This window comes from Delphinapterus leucas, chromosome 13 (assembly GCF_059928025.1).
Source record: "Delphinapterus leucas isolate spDelLeu-1000000601 "Yukka" chromosome 13, BTC_Dleu_Yukka2, whole genome shotgun sequence".
NCBI lineage: Eukaryota > Metazoa > Chordata > Mammalia > Artiodactyla > Monodontidae > Delphinapterus > Delphinapterus leucas.
In genome coordinates, this window is record NC_143141.1 from 73,933,135 (window position 1) to 73,954,017 (window position 20,883).

The 20,883-nt window shown below is 56.5% G+C and overlaps 2 protein-coding genes across 2 annotated transcripts in view; one reads left to right on the forward strand and one right to left on the reverse strand.

Annotated features, from left to right (window-relative positions):
• The window catches only part of OTOF (otoferlin), a 91,393-nt gene extending 76,304 nt beyond the window's left edge, over nucleotides 1-15,089 (forward strand). Inside the window, 18 exon segments of the mRNA XM_089923384.1 lie at nucleotides 493-654; nucleotides 738-900; nucleotides 1,345-1,475; nucleotides 2,978-3,007; nucleotides 3,430-3,561; nucleotides 5,253-5,319; nucleotides 6,198-6,334; nucleotides 6,438-6,572; nucleotides 6,967-7,104; nucleotides 7,407-7,534; nucleotides 7,648-7,818; nucleotides 8,464-8,624; nucleotides 9,297-9,439; nucleotides 9,810-9,898; nucleotides 11,746-11,844; nucleotides 11,999-12,545; nucleotides 12,658-12,758; nucleotides 14,885-15,089. Coding sequence (XP_089779510.1) covers nucleotides 493-654; nucleotides 738-900; nucleotides 1,345-1,475; nucleotides 2,978-3,007; nucleotides 3,430-3,561; nucleotides 5,253-5,319; nucleotides 6,198-6,334; nucleotides 6,438-6,572; nucleotides 6,967-7,104; nucleotides 7,407-7,534; nucleotides 7,648-7,818; nucleotides 8,464-8,624; nucleotides 9,297-9,439; nucleotides 9,810-9,898; nucleotides 11,746-11,844; nucleotides 11,999-12,545; nucleotides 12,658-12,758; nucleotides 14,885-15,065 — 2,715 coding nt within the window. The 3' untranslated portion in view covers nucleotides 15,066-15,089.
• Nucleotides 15,090-15,547: 458 nt separating this feature from the next.
• The window catches only part of DRC1 (dynein regulatory complex subunit 1), a 50,337-nt gene continuing 45,001 nt past the window's right edge, over nucleotides 15,548-20,883 (reverse strand). The window contains exons 14-17 of the mRNA XM_022574260.2: nucleotides 19,407-19,582; nucleotides 18,168-18,311; nucleotides 17,708-17,810; nucleotides 15,548-16,574 (exon numbers count right to left, since the gene is read on the reverse strand). Coding sequence (XP_022429968.1) covers nucleotides 16,518-16,574; nucleotides 17,708-17,810; nucleotides 18,168-18,311; nucleotides 19,407-19,582 — 480 coding nt within the window. The 3' untranslated portion in view covers nucleotides 15,548-16,517. The remainder of the gene's footprint in view (nucleotides 16,575-17,707; nucleotides 17,811-18,167; nucleotides 18,312-19,406; nucleotides 19,583-20,883) is intronic.

Sequence of the window (20,883 nt, forward strand, 5' to 3'; positions counted from 1 at the left end):
GGCCCCTCCCAGCCCTGCCCTGAACAGACCCTGCTGTGCTCTGCTCCCTGGCCCCCCTCACTCTCTCTCCATGAGGGTCGTAGGCATGCATTACACTGTTGGCATCAAACTTCAGAGGTCTTCAGCAACCTCAGGCCATGCTCCGGTTTTCAAATAAGGACACTGAAGGCCCAGGAGGAGAAGTGACTGGCCCAAGGTCACACCCAGGGGCCAGTAGCAGATCCAGGCTCGCGACCGTCCGGCGCCTGCCGCTTTTGCACTGAGTCACACTGCCACGGTCCAGGACCCTTCCCGGCCCTCCCATCTGCCCCCAACACCCACCCTCACCCCACAGCGCCTTCAGGACACCCGCCCCTCCTCGGCTCTCCCAGCCCTGCCCCTCCTGATGCACAGCCCACCCACAGCCCGGTTCCTCCTCAGGTGGCCCTGCCTGCCCGCAGCTGATGCCCTTGACTGAGGGACTGTCCTCTCCCCCCACCGCCCCCCACGCAGGTGCTGTTCTGGGGTCTGCGGGACCTGAAGCGGGTGAACCTGGCCCAGGTGGACCGGCCGCGGGTAGACATCGAGTGCGCGGGGAAGGGGGTGCAGTCGTCCCTGATCCACAATTACAAGAAGAACCCCAACTTCAGCACCCTCGTCAAGTGCTTTGAAGTGGTGAGTGTGGGCCGGGACCTGCCTGGGCAGAGCTGGGTGCCTCTGCCCCTTCTCTGAGCTCAGAGTCCCTGCCCCACCCCCAGGACCTCCCGGAGAATGAGCTCCTGCACCCGCCCTTGAACATCCGTGTGGTGGACTGCCGGGCCTTCGGCCGCTACACCCTGGTCGGCTCCCACACCGTCAGCTCCCTGCGGCGCTTCATCTACCGGCCCCCGGACCACTCAGCCCTCACCTGGAACACCTCGGGTATGGCGCTCCTGAGGCCCAGGGCAGGGCCTCCGGCTCACAGGGCAGCCCACCTGGTTTCCTCCTGAGGCCATCTCTGAGTGGGCTGGGGAGGCCAGGAGGGAGTTCCCGCCCTGGGGGCCAAGGAAGGCTGCCCAGGGTGGCCCCAAGCTCTAGTGCCAGAAAGGCCAGAGCCCAGGGGTCCTTAGGGGGCCTGAGGGCAGATGGCTTCCTCAGCCGGTTCCTGGAGAAGACCCAGGACCCCCCCGTCCCAACCCCCCGAATCCCCTGCCCCTCGGCCTCCACTGTGTCACCCAGCACACCTCACCCTCCTCTCTGGCTCACCTCCTCCCTCTCCCCTGGAAAGCTCTAGAATCAGCTTTAGGCCTCTGGCCCTTCCAAGCACCCCTGACTCTCACGGTTCTGCCTGCTCCTCCTCGTCTGTCTGTCCATCTCTCTGTCCAGGCGGGCTCCTCCAGGGCCGCCGTGTGCTGTACAGTGGGGGCCCCTCTTCTCACCCCACAGGGGAGGTCGTGGTGAACATGGAGCCGGAGGTGCCTGTCAAGAAGCTGGAGACCGTGGTGAAGCTTGATGCGGTAAGGCGCCTGGGGTCAGCCCCACGCTGGCTGGGGACGTGCAACTGCGGGTGGCACTTTTCCAGAGCCGGGCCACCCTGCACACAAGACGACACATTAAGTCACTCCTCCTTTGGCGTGCGATGGGCCAGGGCTAACCCTGACTGCACGTGCACACAGCCCCATCCTATACTGTCCTGGAAGGCGAGACTCTCAATTCTGTGCGTGTGTGCACATGTGCATGAACACGTGGTACACACGTATGAGAGACAGAGAGAGCAGTAACTGTGTGAAGTAATGGCCTGCAATTATTTTTATTCCAACAAATGACACCATAGGCAATGGATTCCTGTGCAAACACCAGTGTTCTTTCCAGAGGGTCCCCGGTTTTCCTTCCCAGCAATTTACAAACAACTCTCCCAAGGTGTGGGTTGGGGCAGGATTTCCAGGTGGAAGCTCGTTATTCCTCCTGGCTTTGGGACTGGGGCTCTTTGTCTGCCAGAGGGAGACCTGTCACCTCGGTGTTTGGATGCGGACATGGCGTCAGCAGGGGACGGCGGGATGGAGGCTGGCCTGGAGCAGGCCATCCTGAATCCAGACAGGGCAGAGGGGCGGGAAGCAGGCTTCCTTCCCACCACATTCTCCAAATCCCGTTCCTGACTGCATGTGCTTCACACAGCACAGGGGCGTCTCCTAGCCTCTGAGATCTGAGTCCGGTCTGAAAGGATCCTTCCTTACCTCATCATCCTGGTCCCCATAGAGTCCCAGCCAGCAGGCTGAGTTAGCACAGGGCATGGCTCATGGAAAAGGGGAGGAGTCGAGGCCCGGGGCCTGGCCTGCAGGCCTGGGATGGCACTGCCAGGGGCTCTGGGGCTACACCTGGAGATGCCACATCCCCTCAGCTTCCAGCTTCCTGAGCTCCTCCCTGAGAAGCCTGTTCCTCCTGGAGGCAGGGCCGGGGTGGGGAAGCCCCCTGGTTTCAGGCCATCAGTGAACCAAGAGGACGGCACAGACCTGAGCTGCCCCATCGTCCCACAGGCCCTGGACTCTGGTGGGGCCCTTTTCACCAGGTTCCTCTTCAGCTGTGTAATTTTGTGTCCACTTACTTTTTAAGGTACTTGCCCTTCATGCAGCCAACATTACTGACCTCCAGCCTCATGCCGTGTCCACCTCCCCTCTTGACCCTGGCTGCCCACTGCGGTCGTCTGGGGAGTTTACGCTCTCCTGGCGCCCAGTACCCGCATTCGGACTCAGTGGAGCCCTGCAACTGGTGATTTTTAAAAGCCCCCAGTCATTCCAACGTGCAGCCAGGCTTGCAAACCACCGCCCTGGAAGGTCTGAGGAAGCAACTTCGAGGCAGACCTTCCACAGACCCAGAACTGGCCATGTGAGCATGGCGCTCACGACACAGGGAACATCCCTGCCTGGGCTCCCTCTCCTCCACCCTCCCTGGCCAGCCGCTACCTACCACTTCCGGCCCCAGTGGCTAAGTCTGTCCCTGTCTCCTTGGTTCCTTTCTGCAGGCTTCTGATGCCGTCATCAAGGTGGATGTGGTGAGTGTGGGGACCAGCCGGGGAGCTCTGGGGAGAGAAGACCCTGTACTACATAGGGTATCAGGCCAAGGAAGACAGCATCAGGGGCCGAGCCACCCCATACCCCCTGATGCCCCGGCCATCTCACCCCTCCAAAGAGGCAGAGGGAGAGAGCTGTTTGGACTGCAGGGCCCATGAGAGGCAGTCCTGCCTTGGCTGGGGGCTCATGCTGGCAGGTCATGACCCTCTCTGGGCCGTGACATCCACTTTCATAAAACAAGGCCCTGACCTTGATGTCAGTAGCCCCACAGAGCCTCCTGGAGCCCAGGCTTTCCTGTAGCAGATGGTCGGAATGAGTGGGGGAACCCCAGATTGTTCACGTCTCCGGGAATGGCCAGGGTGCGGGGATGTATGCAGGACTCTAGACCTAGCCAACCCTGCAGGCTGATGAGGAGAAAGAGAGGAAGAAGAAGAAGAAAAAGGGCAGCTCGGAAGAACCAGAGGAGGAGGAGCCTGACGAGAGCATGCTGGACTGGTGGTCCAAGTACTTTGCCTCCATCGATACCATGAAAGAGGTGACGCCTTGGCCTGGGCAGGGGGCCGAGGAGGGACTGGGCTGGGAGGGGTAACCCCAGCTCCACATCAGACCCTCCTATCCAGCTTCTTCCCCGCCTGCACCAGAGCTGGCTCCCCCACTCCATCGACATGAGCTTGGAGCAGGCTGTCTCAGAGCCTCGAAGTTCTAGCTCACCTTTTTCCAGGATGGAGGTCCAGTCTACCTTCCCTGCCTTGGTTTTCTCTAGTCCTCATTCATTTCTTCCACAAATACCTCGAGTATATATGATGAGTCAGACACCAACCTAGGGGCTACAGGAGCCGAAAGATAAGATTGGCTACCTGCCCTGAGTATTTACTGGACTTGCAAAATGGACATGCAAGCAGATACACTACCATATGATAACAAAGGCAATTCAGTGCCTGGGGGCATCAGGAAAGGCTTCACAGAGGAGGTGATCTTTGAGGAAGAAGAGAAATACACGCTCAGAGGCCAAAGGGAGCAACAACTTCTCAGTAGTATTTGCACAGCTATTATTATTTTACATAATAATACCCAGCTGTTTTATTTTACATGCCTCCGTCACTGTGGCTGTGAAATGTTCTTCCCCTGTTGTGTGCACACGGGTTCTGTCTGCTGAGCCAGATTGCAAGTTCCAGAAAGCTCATGCCTCCTCTTCCTTGTTTGTCTCTCTCCACACTGCCAACCTAGCTCAGGGGACTCCCTGACTGACCGACTGACCAGGATGGACATGTGCCCATGGTTGTGTTTCCTCAACCAAGCTGATCCAGCCACATTCTCTCCCCCAGGCCCTTTCTATGACCCGAGTTGTGTGTGATGTTTACTATCCATGTTAGAGCACAGGTTAAACTGCTGTAGCAAGTTAGATTGATGTGAACAAGAAGAAGGTTGGTATGGTGATTCAGCGGGGTCAGGGACCAAGACACTGCCATCTTGTTACTGGCATCTGCGTGGTTAGAGATGGCTTGCCGTCACGTCCTAATACTAGTCCACGGGAAGGGTAAAGAGAAGATGGGGACACATACTCCTTTCCTTTTAAGGGCCCAGCCTAAAAGCTGCACATATCACCTCAGCTCACACTGGCTAGCATCTAGTCCCATAGCCACACTTAGCTGCAAGGGGGGCTGGGAAATGTAATCTTTAGCTAGGTAGCTGTGTGCCAAAAACTTTTAGAGAGGAGAGCAGATAACTGGGGGACACCTAGTAGTATCTTCTCCCACCAACACCTCCTCGATTCAAGTTGGCCAGGCTGGAGGTCCAAGAGGTTGCCCATTGTCTCGAGTCTATTCCTGTAATTTGCACAGGCTGTCACCAGGTGGCGGTGACACCTTGGGTGAAACGATGATTTAGTGTCCAGTGTGTACTGACTGAAGAAAATAAGGCACATTTTCTTATTCAGTTATACTTTTCTACATTAAAATAATAATACCACTAAGAAGCAACATTAAAAAGCACATATTTTTCAATCATACACAATTAAAGAATCATAACCCCTAAGTACAGTTAAGTCACATTGTACACATCATAAACTTTTTTTTAACCCACTTAAGCACATCATGGGTTTGAAACCCAATGGAAAAGAGTTTCTGCCTCTAAGCATTTAAGACTGGTCTGACACCACAGTGTGTGTTCAACAAACACCTCCCTAGGAAACCCACCTTCCCTCCTCCTCACCTCATCTTTTGGCAGCAACTTCAACAGCAAGAGGCCTCAGGAATTGATTTGGAGGAGAAGGAGGAGATGGACAACACTGAGGGTGAGCCCTGGAGCCCTGGATCTCTGCCTCTCCCTCCCAGCCCCCCAGATGGGTGGCTCCCCTGCTTGTCACACCAGCTGCTTCTCTTTCCCCTTCCCATGGGCCCTCACAGCTGCAGCAGCCAAGAGCAGATATCACCAGGCATCCCTGGGTACCAGAGAGCAGGCTGAGGCCCTTATCTAGAGTGGCTTTTACTCTGACCAGTTCAGCAGCCACAGTGAGGGACAGACATTTAGAGTCACAGAACATCAGAGCTGGAAGGGATCTCAGAGCTCACCCCATTCAGTATTTTCCAAACCTTTTCCATGGAACACTATTAATGGGTCTTCTGAAGGGAAAAGAGGGTTCTGGAGTCAAATGGGTTAAACAGGTCCCTTGGTGCAGGACTTCTCAGTGCCTTTAATATACAAATGCTATTATAAATCTCTAAAAGGAAGACATAATAAAATATTTCCCCAGCTTATTTTACATACACACACACACACACACACACACATATATATATCTTTTCTTTTAAAGCATTCCAAGAACACCTACACCTAGTGTTCCACTGAATGCTGTTTGGGAAATGCTGATACAGAACAATCCTCTTAATGTTAAAGACAAGTAGACTGAGGCCAGAGAGCACAGTGAGCTGGCACCAGACCCAAGCTCCTTCCATGCCCCTCTCTGTCAGAGGGCACACAACAGCCTCTGCACGTTTCTGGCATACTGGTGCCCTGCTCCCACGTGAGGCGGGCATGCCAGGCAGCATTGTCTGCGTTTTCTACAGATGAGCACACAGAGACCTGCAAGTTAAATTAGCAAAGCGACAGCTGGGTCTCCAACCCAGGCCTTCCTGCCACATCATTTCTGCCCCCTTGTCTGTTTCTGGCCAGGCCTGAAGGGGCTGATGAAGGGCAAGGAGAAGGCAAGGGCTGCAAAGGAGGAGAAGAAGAAGAGAACCCAGAGCCCAGGCCCGGGCCAAGGGTCTGAGGCCCCTGAGAAGAAGAAACCCAAAATTGATGAACTCAAGGTGAGGGTCTGGGAGCAGACCTAGCCAGAAAGTAGGGTCACACCGGGGGCAAGACAGAGGCCAGTGGACCGGCCTCACCCCCTGACAGCTCGGCCTGGCTCAGGTGTACCCCAAGGAGCTGGAGTCAGAGTTCGACAGCTTCGAGGACTGGCTGCACACGTTCAACCTGCTTCGGGGCAAGACGGGGGACAACGAGGACAGCGCAACTGAGGAGGAGCGCATCGTGGGGCGCTTCAAGGTCAGGCAGGGAGCACAAGTGGGCCCTAAGTCCTGAGCCCCCCACCAGCTCTTCTCCCCAGCCCAAGCCCGGGGCTGACAGCCAGGTGGAACTGTCAGCCAACCCGGTTGGTAAAGTATAAAAATACTTCCACGCTGATTGATAAAGATCATCTGCCCTAAACCCACCTCCCCACTCCACCCCCCTCAGAGTTGCCCCCCAACTCCAGCCACTCCTTCCAGAACCCCTGACTCTCCGTACCCCAGCAACTAAAGGGCTAAGGCCCCACCGCAGCTAAAGGGTTACGGCCCCACCGCAGCAGGGCGCAGACCCTCAGTGCTCTTGTCTGTCTTGCATGCCACCCCTGCCTGTGCCATGGGAAGCTGCACCCTGACCCACTCTTGCCTCACCCCAGGGCTCCCTCTGCGTGTACAAAGTGCCACTCCCAGAGGACGTGTCCCGGGAAGCCGGCTATGACCCCACCTATGGCATGTTCCAGGGCATCCCCAGCAACGACCCCATCAATGTGCTGGTGCGGGTCTACGTGGTCCGGGTGAGAGTCCCCTCACATCCTTTCCCCAGGCTCCCAGTCCTCCTGCCCAGGAAGGGCTGGAGCATCTACAGACTGACAGCCGCCAACTGGAAGACACCAGGGAGGTCGGCTGGTCTAGCACCATCCTTTATAGAGGAGGAAGCCAAGGCCCAGAGAGGGTCAGGGACTTGCCCAGGGTCACACAGCAAGTCCCTGGTCTGTGCTTCTGCCCCTCACTGTCATGGGACCATCAGGGAGAGGGGCAGGGACACTGGAAGATGAAGGTGCCCGGGCCCTGCTCAGGATCACCCCTCCCACCCCAGGCCACGGACCTGCATCCCGCAGACATCAATGGCAAAGCCGACCCCTACATCGCCATCCGGCTAGGCAAGACTGACATCCGTGACAAGGAGAATTACATCTCCAAGCAGCTCAACCCCATCTTCGGGAAGTAAGGCCTCCTGGTGTCCCATCCACCTGCCCCAACTTCCCCAGAGCAGACCGCCTCCTACCCCACCCTACCCAGCCCAACCCTCAACCCTTCTCCCAACCCTGTCCCACAAGGTCCTTTGACATTGAGGCCTCCTTCCCCATGGAATCCTTGCTGACAGTAGCCGTATACGACTGGGATCTGGTAGGCACCGATGACCTCATTGGGGAAACCAAGATCGACCTGGAGAACCGCTTCTACAGCAAGCACCGCGCCACCTGTGGCATCGCCCAGACCTACTCCACGTGCGTGGGGCAGGGCGGGGCAGGGCGCACCTACTACACCTTGACTCCAAAACCAAGATGCAGACCGTGGGATTTGGGAAGGTGGACATATTATGGTTTCTGTCCCAGCCAGGCCTCCACCCCGACAGGTTCTGGGCTCAGCCTTCAGGGACCAGGACTGCAGATTCCAAGACAAGGAGAGAGACAGGGGATTCCAGGACAGAGGAAGCAAGATGAGGAGAGAAAAGCGGGCTGGGAGGAGAGGCAGAAGCGCGCTAGGAAGAGTGCGCTGAGGATCTGGCCGCCCTGTGCCACTGCCAGGCTGCGTGACCCTGGGCAAGGCCCTTAACCTCTTGTGTTACCAGTTTCCTCAGGGAGTTTTTGAAGTTCCGTTAGAGGGGACACAGTGGGGGGATGGTGCGGGCTGCCCTGGGGGAGACTGGATCCTCATCCTTGGGACACTGAGCATGTGGGCCGGAGCCCAGGGCAGGAGGGATCAGCCTGCAGCAGCCATGGTGTGTCAGCTGATCCTGGAACGCAGGGCAGGGCTCACTTGCTGACACGGAGCAACGGCCAACCTAAGGAAACCGGCCAGGACCATCTACCACCTGGGGATGGCCCAGCCGCACCCTGAGCCCCACCCAGCCCATGTGTCTCCTCCGACAGACACGGCTACAATATCTGGCGGGACCCCATGAAGCCCAGCCAGATCCTGACCCGCCTCTGCAAGGAGGGCAAAGTGGATGGCCCCCACTTCGGGCCCCCTGGGAGAGTGAAGGTGTCCAACCGCGTCTTCACAGGGCCCTCCGAGATCGAGGACGAGAACGGTAACAGGATGCTGGACAAAGCTACGGGGGTGTCAGAGGCCAAGGAAGGACCCACACTTCCCTGTGGTGGGACCACCCATCCGCTCATCACCCCAGTGTCCCCCTCCTGTCCGCCCAGCCTCCACCCTTTCTCCCCATCCCACACAGCACTTGCTCACTTGTCCCCTTCACTCTCTCTCCTGGCATCCCTGTAGGGTAGGGAGGTTCTCCCCATTCTGCAGATGAGGAAGCCGAGACCCAGAGGGTTTCAGTGACTTGCCCAAGGCCACTCAGTTCTTACAAGGCAGAGTGAGGGCATAGACCCAGGTCGGTCTGGCTGTCCCCACACTTTTGCCCCCCTGGCACCTCCCAGAGAATCAGCAGGTATCTCTGCCAGGAAACCAGTGCCAGCCATCTTCAGGGTGCTGGGACAGGATGTGGGTTTTTCTCTTCCCTGACCTCATAGCCCAGAATTCTCTGGTCAGGTTGTCCCAAGCAGAGGAAACCCAAGGACACAGACTTTTCTGGGCCCATGAGGCAGCTGAGAGCTTGGGCAATCCACAGCTCCCTCTGTGCCTCAGTTTCCCAGCAGTAAACTGGAGATGGGGCTTCTTTGTGCCCCTGAGTCGCTGGCCCAGCACAGGTCTCTTGTTTTGCTGAGCCCGTGTGTGAGCTCACCACTAGCACCCACAGGGCAGAGGAAGCCCACGGAAGAGCACGTGGCACTGTTGGCCCTGAGGTACTGGGAGGACATCCCCCGCGTGGGCTGCCGCCTGGTGCCGGAACACGTGGAGACGCGGCCGCTGCTCAACCCTGACAAGCCGGGCATCGAGCAGGTGACTGGCCTGGCCGGGATCTGAGGTTCTTTGGTATTTGGGATCAGGGAGTCCCAACCTGGGTCCGTAACAACAGATCCTCCTGCTATTCACTGCGTTCCCTTCATACGCACACACCATGGCCCTTCACCGTAACTTCAGGGTTTGAGTCTTAACTTTGTGTGAGAATTACATCAGCTCAGATGGAGACCTAGGGTATCTCCCTCAGAAGCTGCCACTGGCTATTGGTGACGTCATAGGAACTGCTGGCATCCAAGGATGAAAACTGATGAAATGGGTCCTGACAGGACAAAGATTGGGAGGGAGAGGAGAGCTGGCCTTGCTGGGCAGAGGGAGGAGTCCGTGAGACCTGCCACACCTCCTTCCTCAGGGCCGCCTGGAGCTGTGGGTGGACATGTTTCCCATGAACATGCCGGCCCCTGGAACACCTCTGGACATCTCCCCCCGGAAGCCCAAAAAGTGAGCTGCTTGGGCCCAGCACCCCTCCCTCCATGCTCCCCAAAGGCGTCCTTTCTGTAGGAGGCTCCAGGCCCAGGTCTCCCTAGTCAGTCCCCTGTGGCCTCATTGGGAGAACAGAGCAACCCATCAGGAGGGCTGTGGGGCCTGCCCTGGGTGGGTCCCCTTTGCTGCAGCAGGGGCCACACCTCCGTGGCGAGGTCAGCGAGGGCTATGAGTTCACACCGGCACACTCCGGCAGACTTTGTCATCACAGACCCACTCCTCCACGTGCGTGCACACACACAGCATCCCCGTGGGTTCTCACACACACACCCACAAGACACAGAAGCCCTGAGAGCCTGCTCTGCTCCCTGACAGTCCCCACTCCAGGCCGTCATTCAGCTCTACCAAGTTTTATTTAAGGCATCTGCTGGTGAGATGCACAGGGCGAGTGCCCAGAAGAGGCAGGAGGCTGGGAGAGTGGGGCCTACTGGGTCAGGAGCTACGCCATCTGTCTCTCCTAGTTGACACTGGCCAGGTCACTTTGCCTGCCTGGGCCTCAGTTTTCCCATCTGTAAAGTGGCAGGATCGAGTCGCTGCCAGCACTGGCCTCAGCGCCTGCGATCAGGGCCAAGTGCGTAGGCCTGTGAAGTCGCACAGGGCCGCACGCTTATTTCAAGATGGCAGTCTTAAAATTCTTAATGATTTTTAACAAAGGGGCCCGCGTTTCCATTTTGCACTGGACCCCGCAAATTATACAGCCCGTTCTACCTGGCATAGTCTCCAGGTGGGACCCTGAGTCTGCTGTTCCAGGGCCCGCCACCAGGGGACATCCCAACCCGTTATGCCTCCACGACTTGCAGTACAGGACAGAACTCCAAGAGCCACAATCCAGTGAATTTTTAGTAGCTGACTCAACCTCCCTCCTAAAGGTTGAGACGTAACTACCTCATTTATCATGACGATTACACTTCAAGGGGAAAATCCCCTTTGGGGACAAGGATGTAAAGGAAATCGGATTCCATGGTGGTCCACAGCCAGCTGCTGGGCTTAAGTGTGAACTTTTTTTTTTTTTTTTGAAAACTGGGCCAACCTTTTTTTTTTTTTTAAACCCCACATTTGTTTATTTATTTATTTTTGGCTGTGTTGGGTCTTCGTTTCTGTGCGAGGGCTTTCTCTAGTTGTGGCAAGCGGGGACCACTCTTCATCGCAGTGTGCAGGCCTCTCTATCGCGGCCTCTCTTGTTGCGGAGCACAGGCTCCAGACGCGCAGGCTCAGTAGTTGTGGCTCACGGGCCTAGTTGCTCCGTGGCATGTGGGATCTTCCCAGACCAGGGCTCGAACCCGTGTCCCCTGCATTAGCAGGCAGATTCTCAACCACTGCGCCACCAGGGAAGCCCAAGTGTGAATTTTTATTAGAGCTGGAGTGGAGCTTCCGGCCTCTAGAGACGGGGGAATCTTGCTGCCGACTCTCCAAGCCTCGCTTCAGCCACGCCCGCACCCCCCTGCACCCCCCACGCCCTCCCCTGCAGCCTGGGCAGCCTCTCCGAGGCCTGAGTCAGCCTCCCTGTCCAGAGTGTGCTCTGGGTCCTGGCATTCCAGCCCAACTGGCTCTCCCCCAACCCGGTTCTCCTCATAAGAGCCATGCTGGCTGGGGGACCCTCTTCTCTCAGCCGGGTACCCCCATGTCTCCCCATCCCCTCAGCTTCTCCCCACATCTGCTCCCTCAGCCCCAGCCTGACCCAGGCCCCGCGCCCACCCCCAAGTCCCCAGGACGTGTTCCGGTCGTCTCATCTCCAGCCCCATCCTAGCCCCAAGACCCTGGACAGACCCCCCGCAGACTGCTAATCAGCCCCTCCCCCTGCCCAGGTACGAGCTGCGGGTCATCGTGTGGAACACAGATGAGGTGGTCCTGGAGGATGATGACTTTTTCACCGGGGAGAAGTCCAGTGACATTTTCGTGCGGGGGTGGGTGAGAGTTTCCCTGGCCGGGAGGGGGCTGAGTTGGGTGGGCCCATCTCCCTGCGAGGCAGGAGAGGAGGGAGAGGACAGGGGGGCTGTGGGTGGAGAGAGCCCCCACAGGTGTGGCCGCAAGTCTGGAGCAGGCGACGATGCTCCACAGGTGGCTGAAGGGCCAGCAGGAGGACAAGCAGGACACGGACGTCCACTACCACTCCCTCACGGGCGAGGGCAACTTCAACTGGCGCTACCTGTTCCCCTTCGACTACCTGGCTGCCGAGGAAAAGATTGTCATCTCCAAGAAGGAGTCCATGTTCTCCTGGGACGAGACTGAATACAAAATCCCTGCGCGGCTCACCCTGCAGATCTGGGACGCCGACCACTTCTCCGCCGACGACTTCCTGGGTGCAAGGCTGGGACCGGAGCAGAGCGGGCAGGGGAGGGGGAGGCAGGGGCAGGGGGAGCCCAGCCCAGGTTTGGGGGTGCGGTCAATAGTACCAGATGTCAGAACTGACTCTGAGGTTGCCACAGGGGCCATCGAGCTGGACCTGAACCGCTTCCCGCGGGGCGCGAAGACGGCCAAGCAGTGCAGCATGGAGATGGCCACGGGGGAGGTGGACGTGCCCCTGGCTTCCATCTTCAAGCAGAAGCGCATCAAAGGCTGGTGGCCCCTCCTGGCCCGCAATGAGAATGATGAGTTTGAGCTCACGGTGAGTACCACTACTGCTGGGCAGGGGGCAGGGTGCAGGGCTGGGCCAGGCCAGGGCGCTGAGGACCTGGCACCTAACCCGGGCACCGGGACCATTCTGTTCCTCTCTGCAGGGCAAGGTGGAGGCAGAGTTGCATCTACTCACTGCCGAGGAGGCGGAGAAGAATCCAGTGGGCCTGGCCCGCAATGAACCTGACCCCCTGGAGAAGCCCAAGTGAGTGCTCTGCCGGCCAGGCCCCTGCCATGCTAGTCCCTGGGGGCACTGGAACGGGAAGGAGGGGTCAGAAACTTCTGGTCTCCTTGCCCTCCACTCTGTAGGCACCTCTGCCTTCTCTGTCCCTTCCTAGGCCACAGCCTCATTGCAAGGGAGCCTCCTCCCTCCTCCCCTTCTCCCCAAAATCCACACCTCCCTCTGAGCCAGAGCACGGGCCCCCGGTACAGGAGAGCTGCACCTCTCCCAGGGAAGGCCCCACCTAGCTGAGTCAAATGCTCTTCCTGGTGTTTGCCAAAGACAAACAGCTGCAGTGGTGGACTCTGGGGCCCCAGGCAGCCTTCATGGCTGGGGGGGTGCCTGGGACTATGAACTCAGCCCAGGGTCGGCCCCCCTCCTGGCCCCCACCTTGGCTGGGGCCCTCCCCATGCCCCAGCCCTCAGCTTCTGTGGCCTTTCTCCGTGCTCCCTCTGCTCCTCCTGCGGCTCCAGCCGGCCCGACACAAACTTCATCTGGTTCTTGAACCCTCTCGAGTCTGCCCACTACTTGCTGTGGCGCACGTATCGCCGGCTGCCCCTCCAGCTGCTGCTACTCCTGCACTGCTGCCCCTCCCGCCCTTCTCCTCTGCCCTGTGCCTGGCTACCCGGTCAAGAAGATCCTTGGGGCCTGAGCCCAGCACCCTCCTGGGTCTGGTACTCCTCCCTCCCTCCTGGACCGAGGGCTTATGAGCTGGGCAGCATGTGGAACACACACACACACACACACACACACACATGCAAGTGCACACACAAGTATGCCCACAAGTGCACACATAAGGATACAGACAGCAACTTTTAAGCTTTCGAACAGTATCATAGACTCAGAACTGCAAATAACTGTCTTGCATGTTCACGTATCAGGCCAGAGAGGAAGAGTAAATTGCCCAAGGTCACCTAGCCATCAGGGTAGCGCTAGGATTCAGCCTCAGTTTTCAAACTGCCAATCCAGTGTCCTTCGCACTGCACCACTCCCTGTCCCAGCAACAATCCGGACAGACTCTAACCCAGTTCCACTGGCAGAAAGAAGTTGAGCGATGGACGGGAAAGGGGAAAGGCTTTGGCTGGGATTAGCCTCCAAGTCCTGAATAGTTTCTACCAGTATCCTCCTCCCAACCCCGAGCCCTTTCCTGCCCTGCAGGACAGTGAGTATCTCCATCCCATTCAAACATCTTAGTAACGAGCATATGAGGAGCACAGCTCGGTGCCAGGCACTGGGCTGAGAGCTTCCCATGCACTTTCTCATGTCACCCTTTTACCAACCCCGGAGGTGGGGATCTACTATTAACCCCGTGGTACAAGTGAGGAATCTGAGGCTCGAAGAGGTGCCTAACTTGCCTGTCACCGCTGGGACTAGAGACCAGGTGCCCTGCGCCCACATCCCTGTTCTGCAGCCCCAGCTGCGCTGAAAGGCTCTGGAGGGTGTGGTCCATGTCCTCCAGGAGCTGGAGGAATTTGAAGAAGCATATTCAATACTTTGATTTTCCATCTTGACATTTCATAGAACCTTTTGTTTTTGTAACACAGTCAACAGAATGTAAGCTCAACAAGCCCTTCTGGGGTAGGCGGCCCTGCAGAAGATAGAATAGCAATCCAGCCCTGACGGTGGGCAGGTCGGGGTGAGGGTGGCGTATGCCCCACCGGGGCCCCTCACACCCCTGGCAGGACCTGGTGGGGACAGAAGCAGAAAGGGGGAGAGGTTGAGAAACACCGATCTCATTGAGAACACGGGGGAGCACCGGACCATATACAAGGAACCACTCAATAGGGGAGCTTCCTAATAATCGGAACTGTCTGCAGTGCTGAGGCTGCCTCTTCAGGCATTGACCCGCCATCCCTGCAAGGGTGCGGGAGGTGTGATGCCTGCCCAGCTGCCAGAAATGCCGTCTAGGCCGCGGGAGGAGATGGGGCACCAGAGGGTCCTGCAAAGAGGACAGGGAATGCAGGCAGCAAACCTGGTGCTAGAGATTGGGCTCAAACCCTCCCTCCAGCACTCAGTACTTTGGGGACTCAGTCCTCTTGGGGTCTAGTAGGGCTGAGGGGATGGGGTGCCTTGGACATGCCACCAACTGACCAAGACTCTCCCTCCCCCAGCCGGCCCGACACGGCCTTTGTCTGGTTCCTCAACCCCCTCAAGTCCATCAAGTACCTCATCTGCACGCGGTACAAGTGGCTCATCATCAAGATTGTGCTGGCACTGCTGGCGCTGCTCATGCTGGCCCTCTTCTTCTACAGCCTCCCCGGCTACATGGTCAAGAAGCTCCTAGGGGCATGAAGGCCCCGGGGCCTCCCTGCACTCCCCTCCTGGGCCTGGGCATTTGCCCCTCCTCTGGCATGGAGGCCTCAGGTCCCAGGGGCCTTCGTCCTGCTGGCTGGGCTGGTGACACCCTCCTCCCTGCCTGTCCTCACCACCTCAAGTCTGCTGCTGGCCTGATCCTTCCCCTCGGGTCCCTGCCTGCAGGGTGGGGGTGTGGGAAGGGATGGGGGCTCCAGAGGAAGCCACCCCACATCCTTCGCAGGCCTCCCCGTAGAGCTCGAAAGCGTTAACAAAATTAACTGAGAATCGAAAATCATGTCATGGGCCAGTGCCCAGGGCTTTCCAAAGAGTTAATGAGCAAAAAGTATCACCCTCCCCTCCCCCAGACATAATCTTGCAAGGGCAGCCGACACTAGCAGTCTTGGCTCTGCGGAAGTGCGCCAGATCCTTCCCACTAATCCTGCGGGGTGACTGCTTCCCTGGGCCGGCTCCACTCGGCCCAGGCAGCCACAGCCCTGGGTGCACAAGCCCAGTCCCTGCCCAGCCTGTGGGTCCTGATGGCTTTCCAGAGCTTCCTCAGCCCAGGCTAGCTCTCGCAAGCCTGGATGTCCACGCCCGGATGCCCGTGCCCCCCTACCTGCCTGGCCTCTTCAGGGCTCACCCTTCCGGCCCTCCAGGGGCTGCCTGGAGTTTGCTTGAAGTGCTGCCCCCCTGCCTGTGTGAGCTGGGTTTCTCCTGGCTGTTTTTCCTTTCTCGAGTGGTGATTTTTCTCTTAATAAAAGAAATCAAACACTGAGCTGACAAGTCTGCAGTTGTCCAAGTGGGGGGACTGATGGGGGGCAGGGTGCAGGGTTGGCTGGCAAACCCAGTACAGGATGGGCCCCTAACCCTTTGGGGGGCCTTGTGACCCAGGGTTCAAGGTGGGCCTAAGGTACAGGACTGTCTGCCCAGGCTGCCCACAGGAAGAGCCTCACAGCACAGCCCAGGGGGCACCGCAGGCTGGACCCAGGGGCCCCAGAAGCTCACTAAAGGGTCCTGCAGGCCCAAGGACAGTCTGCAGGCACAGACCCTGAAATGGCCCAAAGCTCCCGCCGCCACCTGCAGACACCAACTTCTCCCAAAAGCAAGAAGGGAGCCCCGTGCCACGGGCCCTGTCCCACAGCCACAAGCCTGTTGTCAAACCACAGCCCGAGGCTGGGGACAAAGTCCCCTCATGACACAGAGGTGGGGATAGGGGCCCGTGTCTCACCTGACCTCTTTAAAGAGATTCAGACACAACCCTTTGAAGACTTTAATCATGCCTGCAGGATACAAGTAACTCCTCTTGTCACCTTATCTTGACAGGCCCGACAACAGCAGCTCTGGAAAACCCAGGGAGTGGGCCCAGGCAGCTCCCCAGGAGATGCCACCTGTGGCACCAATGCTGATACCAGTGTCGGCCCTAACATGACAGCATTTCGAGGTCTGGCTCTATTTTGTGGGGACCCGGAACACCTGAGTCGGAGGAGCTTGCAGTTCAGAGTTTATCTGGAAAAGAGTAAAGGTCATGACACTTCCCCCAGGGTCCCCCTGCCACAGGCCTCCAAATCCCTGGGAGCACTTCCTCCCCCAAACACTTCCGGCTGCCTGGGAAAGCCCGCAGCCTGCCTTCCTCTGAAGCCAAGACCTGGGCTCCTCGTCTGGCTTCTGCTCCAGCTCGTCAGGCTCTGGTCACGTTCTTAACCTTCCCCTCTGATCCATTCTCTTGAGCCCTCCCCTCCGCTCTTGACCTGCCCACCCTATAGCCCCAGTGTGGCCCTGTGCTTCCCCCCCGCCCCCAGCCTCCTGTCCACAGTGGCCTCGAAGGAAGTATGGGCCATACGGTTCCCAAACGTCTGAGTCCTGTCTCGGGCCAAGAGGCCAGCGTGACCCCCCGGCTCACCACATCCCCCCCCTCAGGTGTAGCAGGGGGCCTGAGACCTTACGGGTCACACATCCCCAGTGCGTGGGCGTGTGACTGGCCTCAGCTGATGACGGAGGACCTACGCTCAGCCCCGTGTTACGACCTTAAACACCACGTGGAGGATCCCACAGGAGCAGAGCAGAGCCAGCAACTGTGTTGCCAGTGGACTCTTCCCTGCAGAGAGGACGGGGAGATCCTTCCTCCTGCCAAGCCATGGGGAAGTTGCCCCAACTGTCACTGGAGCAGGCACGAGTGGGGGCCAGGGTATATCTGCCCCAGTTGGAACCTCCTCTCCCTCCCCATGTCACATCCTAGGCCAGACACCCAGGGCTGGCAGAGAGGGAAGAGTCTGCCCTCTGGGCAAGTTACAGAGGCGCTGAGTTTCGATTCTCCTTTTTGTGAAAGAGGGAGAAACACTTCCGCCCTGTCTGCCTCACAGACTGGTTGTTAGGGACCAAAGAAGGAAGCTCATGTGGAAGGGCTCCGTAAGCTGGGAGGCCAGCACTGGCTTCGTCACTGCCTCTGAGAGCCCTCCAACAAGCAGCCGGTGCTGAAAACGATGGGCATCAAAGGGACACTATGGCAGCCTGCATCTCAAAGCTCCCACGCCTCGCGGCAGGGTGGGGGCAGGGGTGACACCTCACTTCCTAGTATCTCCTCCTGTCCCACAGCCTCTCCCAGCATCCCGCCTCCCCCCCCGGAGGGTCCCGTCACCCACCTTGGCGTCTAGGTACTGCTGCAGCAGTTGCCGGAGCTCTGTGTCCTGCCACTCCAGAGAACGGCTTTCTAGCAGCAGCTTGGCCCTCTGGGTCAGGACGAGGCTTTGGGCAGAAAAACCGGTTAGAGGCCCATTGAATCCTCCATCCTCTATCAAGTAAGGGCCAGGGGCTCTGTATTTCTATCTGGTTGGGGGTGGAAGAGGACCCCAGAAGGCTCGCCCACCAGAGCAGCCCTCCCACCCTCAACGAGCCAGGCCAGCGGGAACAGAACAGGGAGGGCGGGGCCAGAGGGGCCTCCCCAACACTACAGCCCCCCAACAGGAGTTGCCCTTTGGCAGCTTTTCTCTCCAAGAGTTCACGGGACAGGGAGGCGCCAAATGTGGCCGTTGCAAGCAGCATCCTTCTCCTACCTGTCTGCCCGGCTCCCTCCTCCCCCTGGGCCATAACAGACACACGTACTGGTATTTCTCCAAGGCTGTGTAGAGAGCGTCCCAGAGGTTCAGGGTGGTGGCAGGGATAACCGTGGTCAGGGCCTTCCAGTACTCGGAGTCCTTTGAGTCGTCTCGCACAACCTTCAACAGCTTCACTGGTGCCCGAAAGTCCCTGAAGGTTGAGAGCACTGGTACCATCCTCTCCACCTGGTGTCATCCAGGCCCCCGAGCAGGGCCCATCACAGTACCTGCACCTCACAGACTTACTGCCTTTCCACCTGTCACCTTCCCACCCAGCTATACAAGTTCATCAGATCGTGGAAGATTCTCAGAAAGAACACCCGCTTGTCATCAACGTTCCTGATTCCTGGTGCCATTGTCACCTCTGTGAAAGCATCACTGGCGTTTCATCCACCAGCTTTCTCTCAATCAGTTTACTTCACTGGCTTTATAGTGTATACTCTGCCTATTTCTTCCACAAATGTAGCAAAGCAGCTCTCAAAATTTATCTCCTCTCCATCCCCTCTAGGATAGGCTCCATCCAGGCTGTTCCCTCCCACCTGGACAAACCTTCCTACCACTGTCCTTGCATCCAGCAGCAGCCCCCTCCCTGCCGCCAACGTGATCTTTCTCAGGGCTCCCCCATGGCTTAAGATCCTTTTCTGGCTCCAGTCCACTACAGGGTAAAGACCAAGACCTTGGGCAATTTGGGTAAGGCTCTCAAGATCTGGCCTGGCTCCTCTACCCAAGCCGGTCCCACTCCTCAGATCCTTGACACTCCAGCCATACCTCTTTGTCATGATTCTTGAACCAGGCCTTTCCCTGTGCTGTGACATCCTAAAATGCCCTTTGCCCCCCACTTTGTCCACAGAGGAAAACCCAGTTCTGGTGCCATTTCCTCCTAAGGCCCTCTCTGATATGCCAGATGGAGGGGACCACTTCCCCTGAGCAACATGACACCTCCATATGCTTTGACCATTGTTCTGATCACAAAGTGTTCTCCCCACGGGGCCTTCACACACAGCAGATCCCAACAGATGTTCGTTGAATGAATGAATGATGAATGAAAACATGCAAATCGCTTCTACACCCATTTCTTTCATTGTAATGTCCATGGATTCCTCTCATCCTCCTTCCAGACATCCTTCTACTCACTCCCCCAAAGTTCTGGCTCAGCAGCCTCTTCTCCCATCCCTGGCATCTGTTGGGCCCCCATCCCATCCAGCTTCCCCAGTTCTCAGGCAAGCCCTCCAGCAACACAGCCCACCTGGGTTTCCTCAGACCCGTGACAAAGGCCTCCAGAATCTTGAGAACATCGTTGGGGTGGATGAGCCTGGGAGAAGGCGGGGGCTGCTTCTCCTGTGGTTCCCGGTCCACAAGGCTTCCCTCCTTCTCTCCCTGGAGGTCCAGCTTCTCCAATGGTGATACGAGGCTTGTTCGCTCCTGTAGGGGAGACACAGATGCCAGGGGTTGATCTGGACAAAGGTGCAAGGGTAACCATGGCTGGAGGTACGCAAGCATGAGTGTATGAGGACAGAAAGAGGAAAAACGGAGAAAAGTTTACAGAAAGTTACAGAAGTTAAGGAGCTGCAAAACTGTGATAATGTGAGAATTCCCTGGCGGTCCAGTGGTTAGGACTCAGTGCTTTCACTGCGGGGGCTCTGGTTCGATCCCTGGTCAGGAACTAAGATCCCGCATGCCATGTGGTGCAGCAGAATTAAAAAAAAAAAAAAAAAAAATGCAGTGCAGCCGAATTAAAAAAAAAACAAACCACAAGAGTGATAATGTTCTATTTCTAAACAGTTCACAGGTGTTCATTTTATTGATATTCATAAAGCTTATATGATATAAATATCCTCTTGACTCATAATACAAATTAAATTTTAATTTTTTAATTTTAAAAAGTCCTCCTACTCCTGCCTTGCAGTTCATTCATTTTACTTCCCATGGGCAAACCAATGTTATCAGTTTCTTATGTATCCTCCCAAAGAAATATATATACATCTAAGCACACACACACTTTCACTTTTTCTTCCATTTTTACGTGAATGATACTCTACGACATACATAGTAGAGTTTCACATACCAATAAACCTTAGAGAGCTTTTCACATAAATACATAAAGAACTTTCTTGTTCTTTTTTTTACAGCTGCATAGTATTCCATTGTGTAGATGCACCACATATTAATCAATTCCTTAATGATGAAAATTTAGGTCATTTCCAATCTTTTGTCATTTCAAACAGCTCTGCGATGAATAAGCTATGATAAACACATCGTTTCAACTGTACTGAGTATATCAATAGACTAAAATCCTAGAAGAGGAATCACAGGGTGAAGTGCACTATACGGTTTTGTAATCAATCCTGCCAAGCTGTCCTCCACAGAGGCTGCGACAATTTACACTCACACCAGCAAATTACGAGCATGACTGTTTCCCAGATCTCAGCCATCACTATGTGTTATCAAACTTGCAGATTTTTGCCAACCTGACAGATGAAAATGGAATTTGAGCACTTTTAATTTGTATTTCTTTTAATACAACAAAGCCTGATTATATTTTCATATGTTTAAAAGTGTTTTTTTTTTCAAAGACCAGGTAATCATTTTATTTTTCTATTCCTGACACTCAAATTCATAGGGGGTGAAAAGACAATAGAACATAATCAAAATAACACACAAACACAATTTAAGAACATTTAACCAACTATTATACCTGTTCTTTGTAAAACACATAAAAGTAA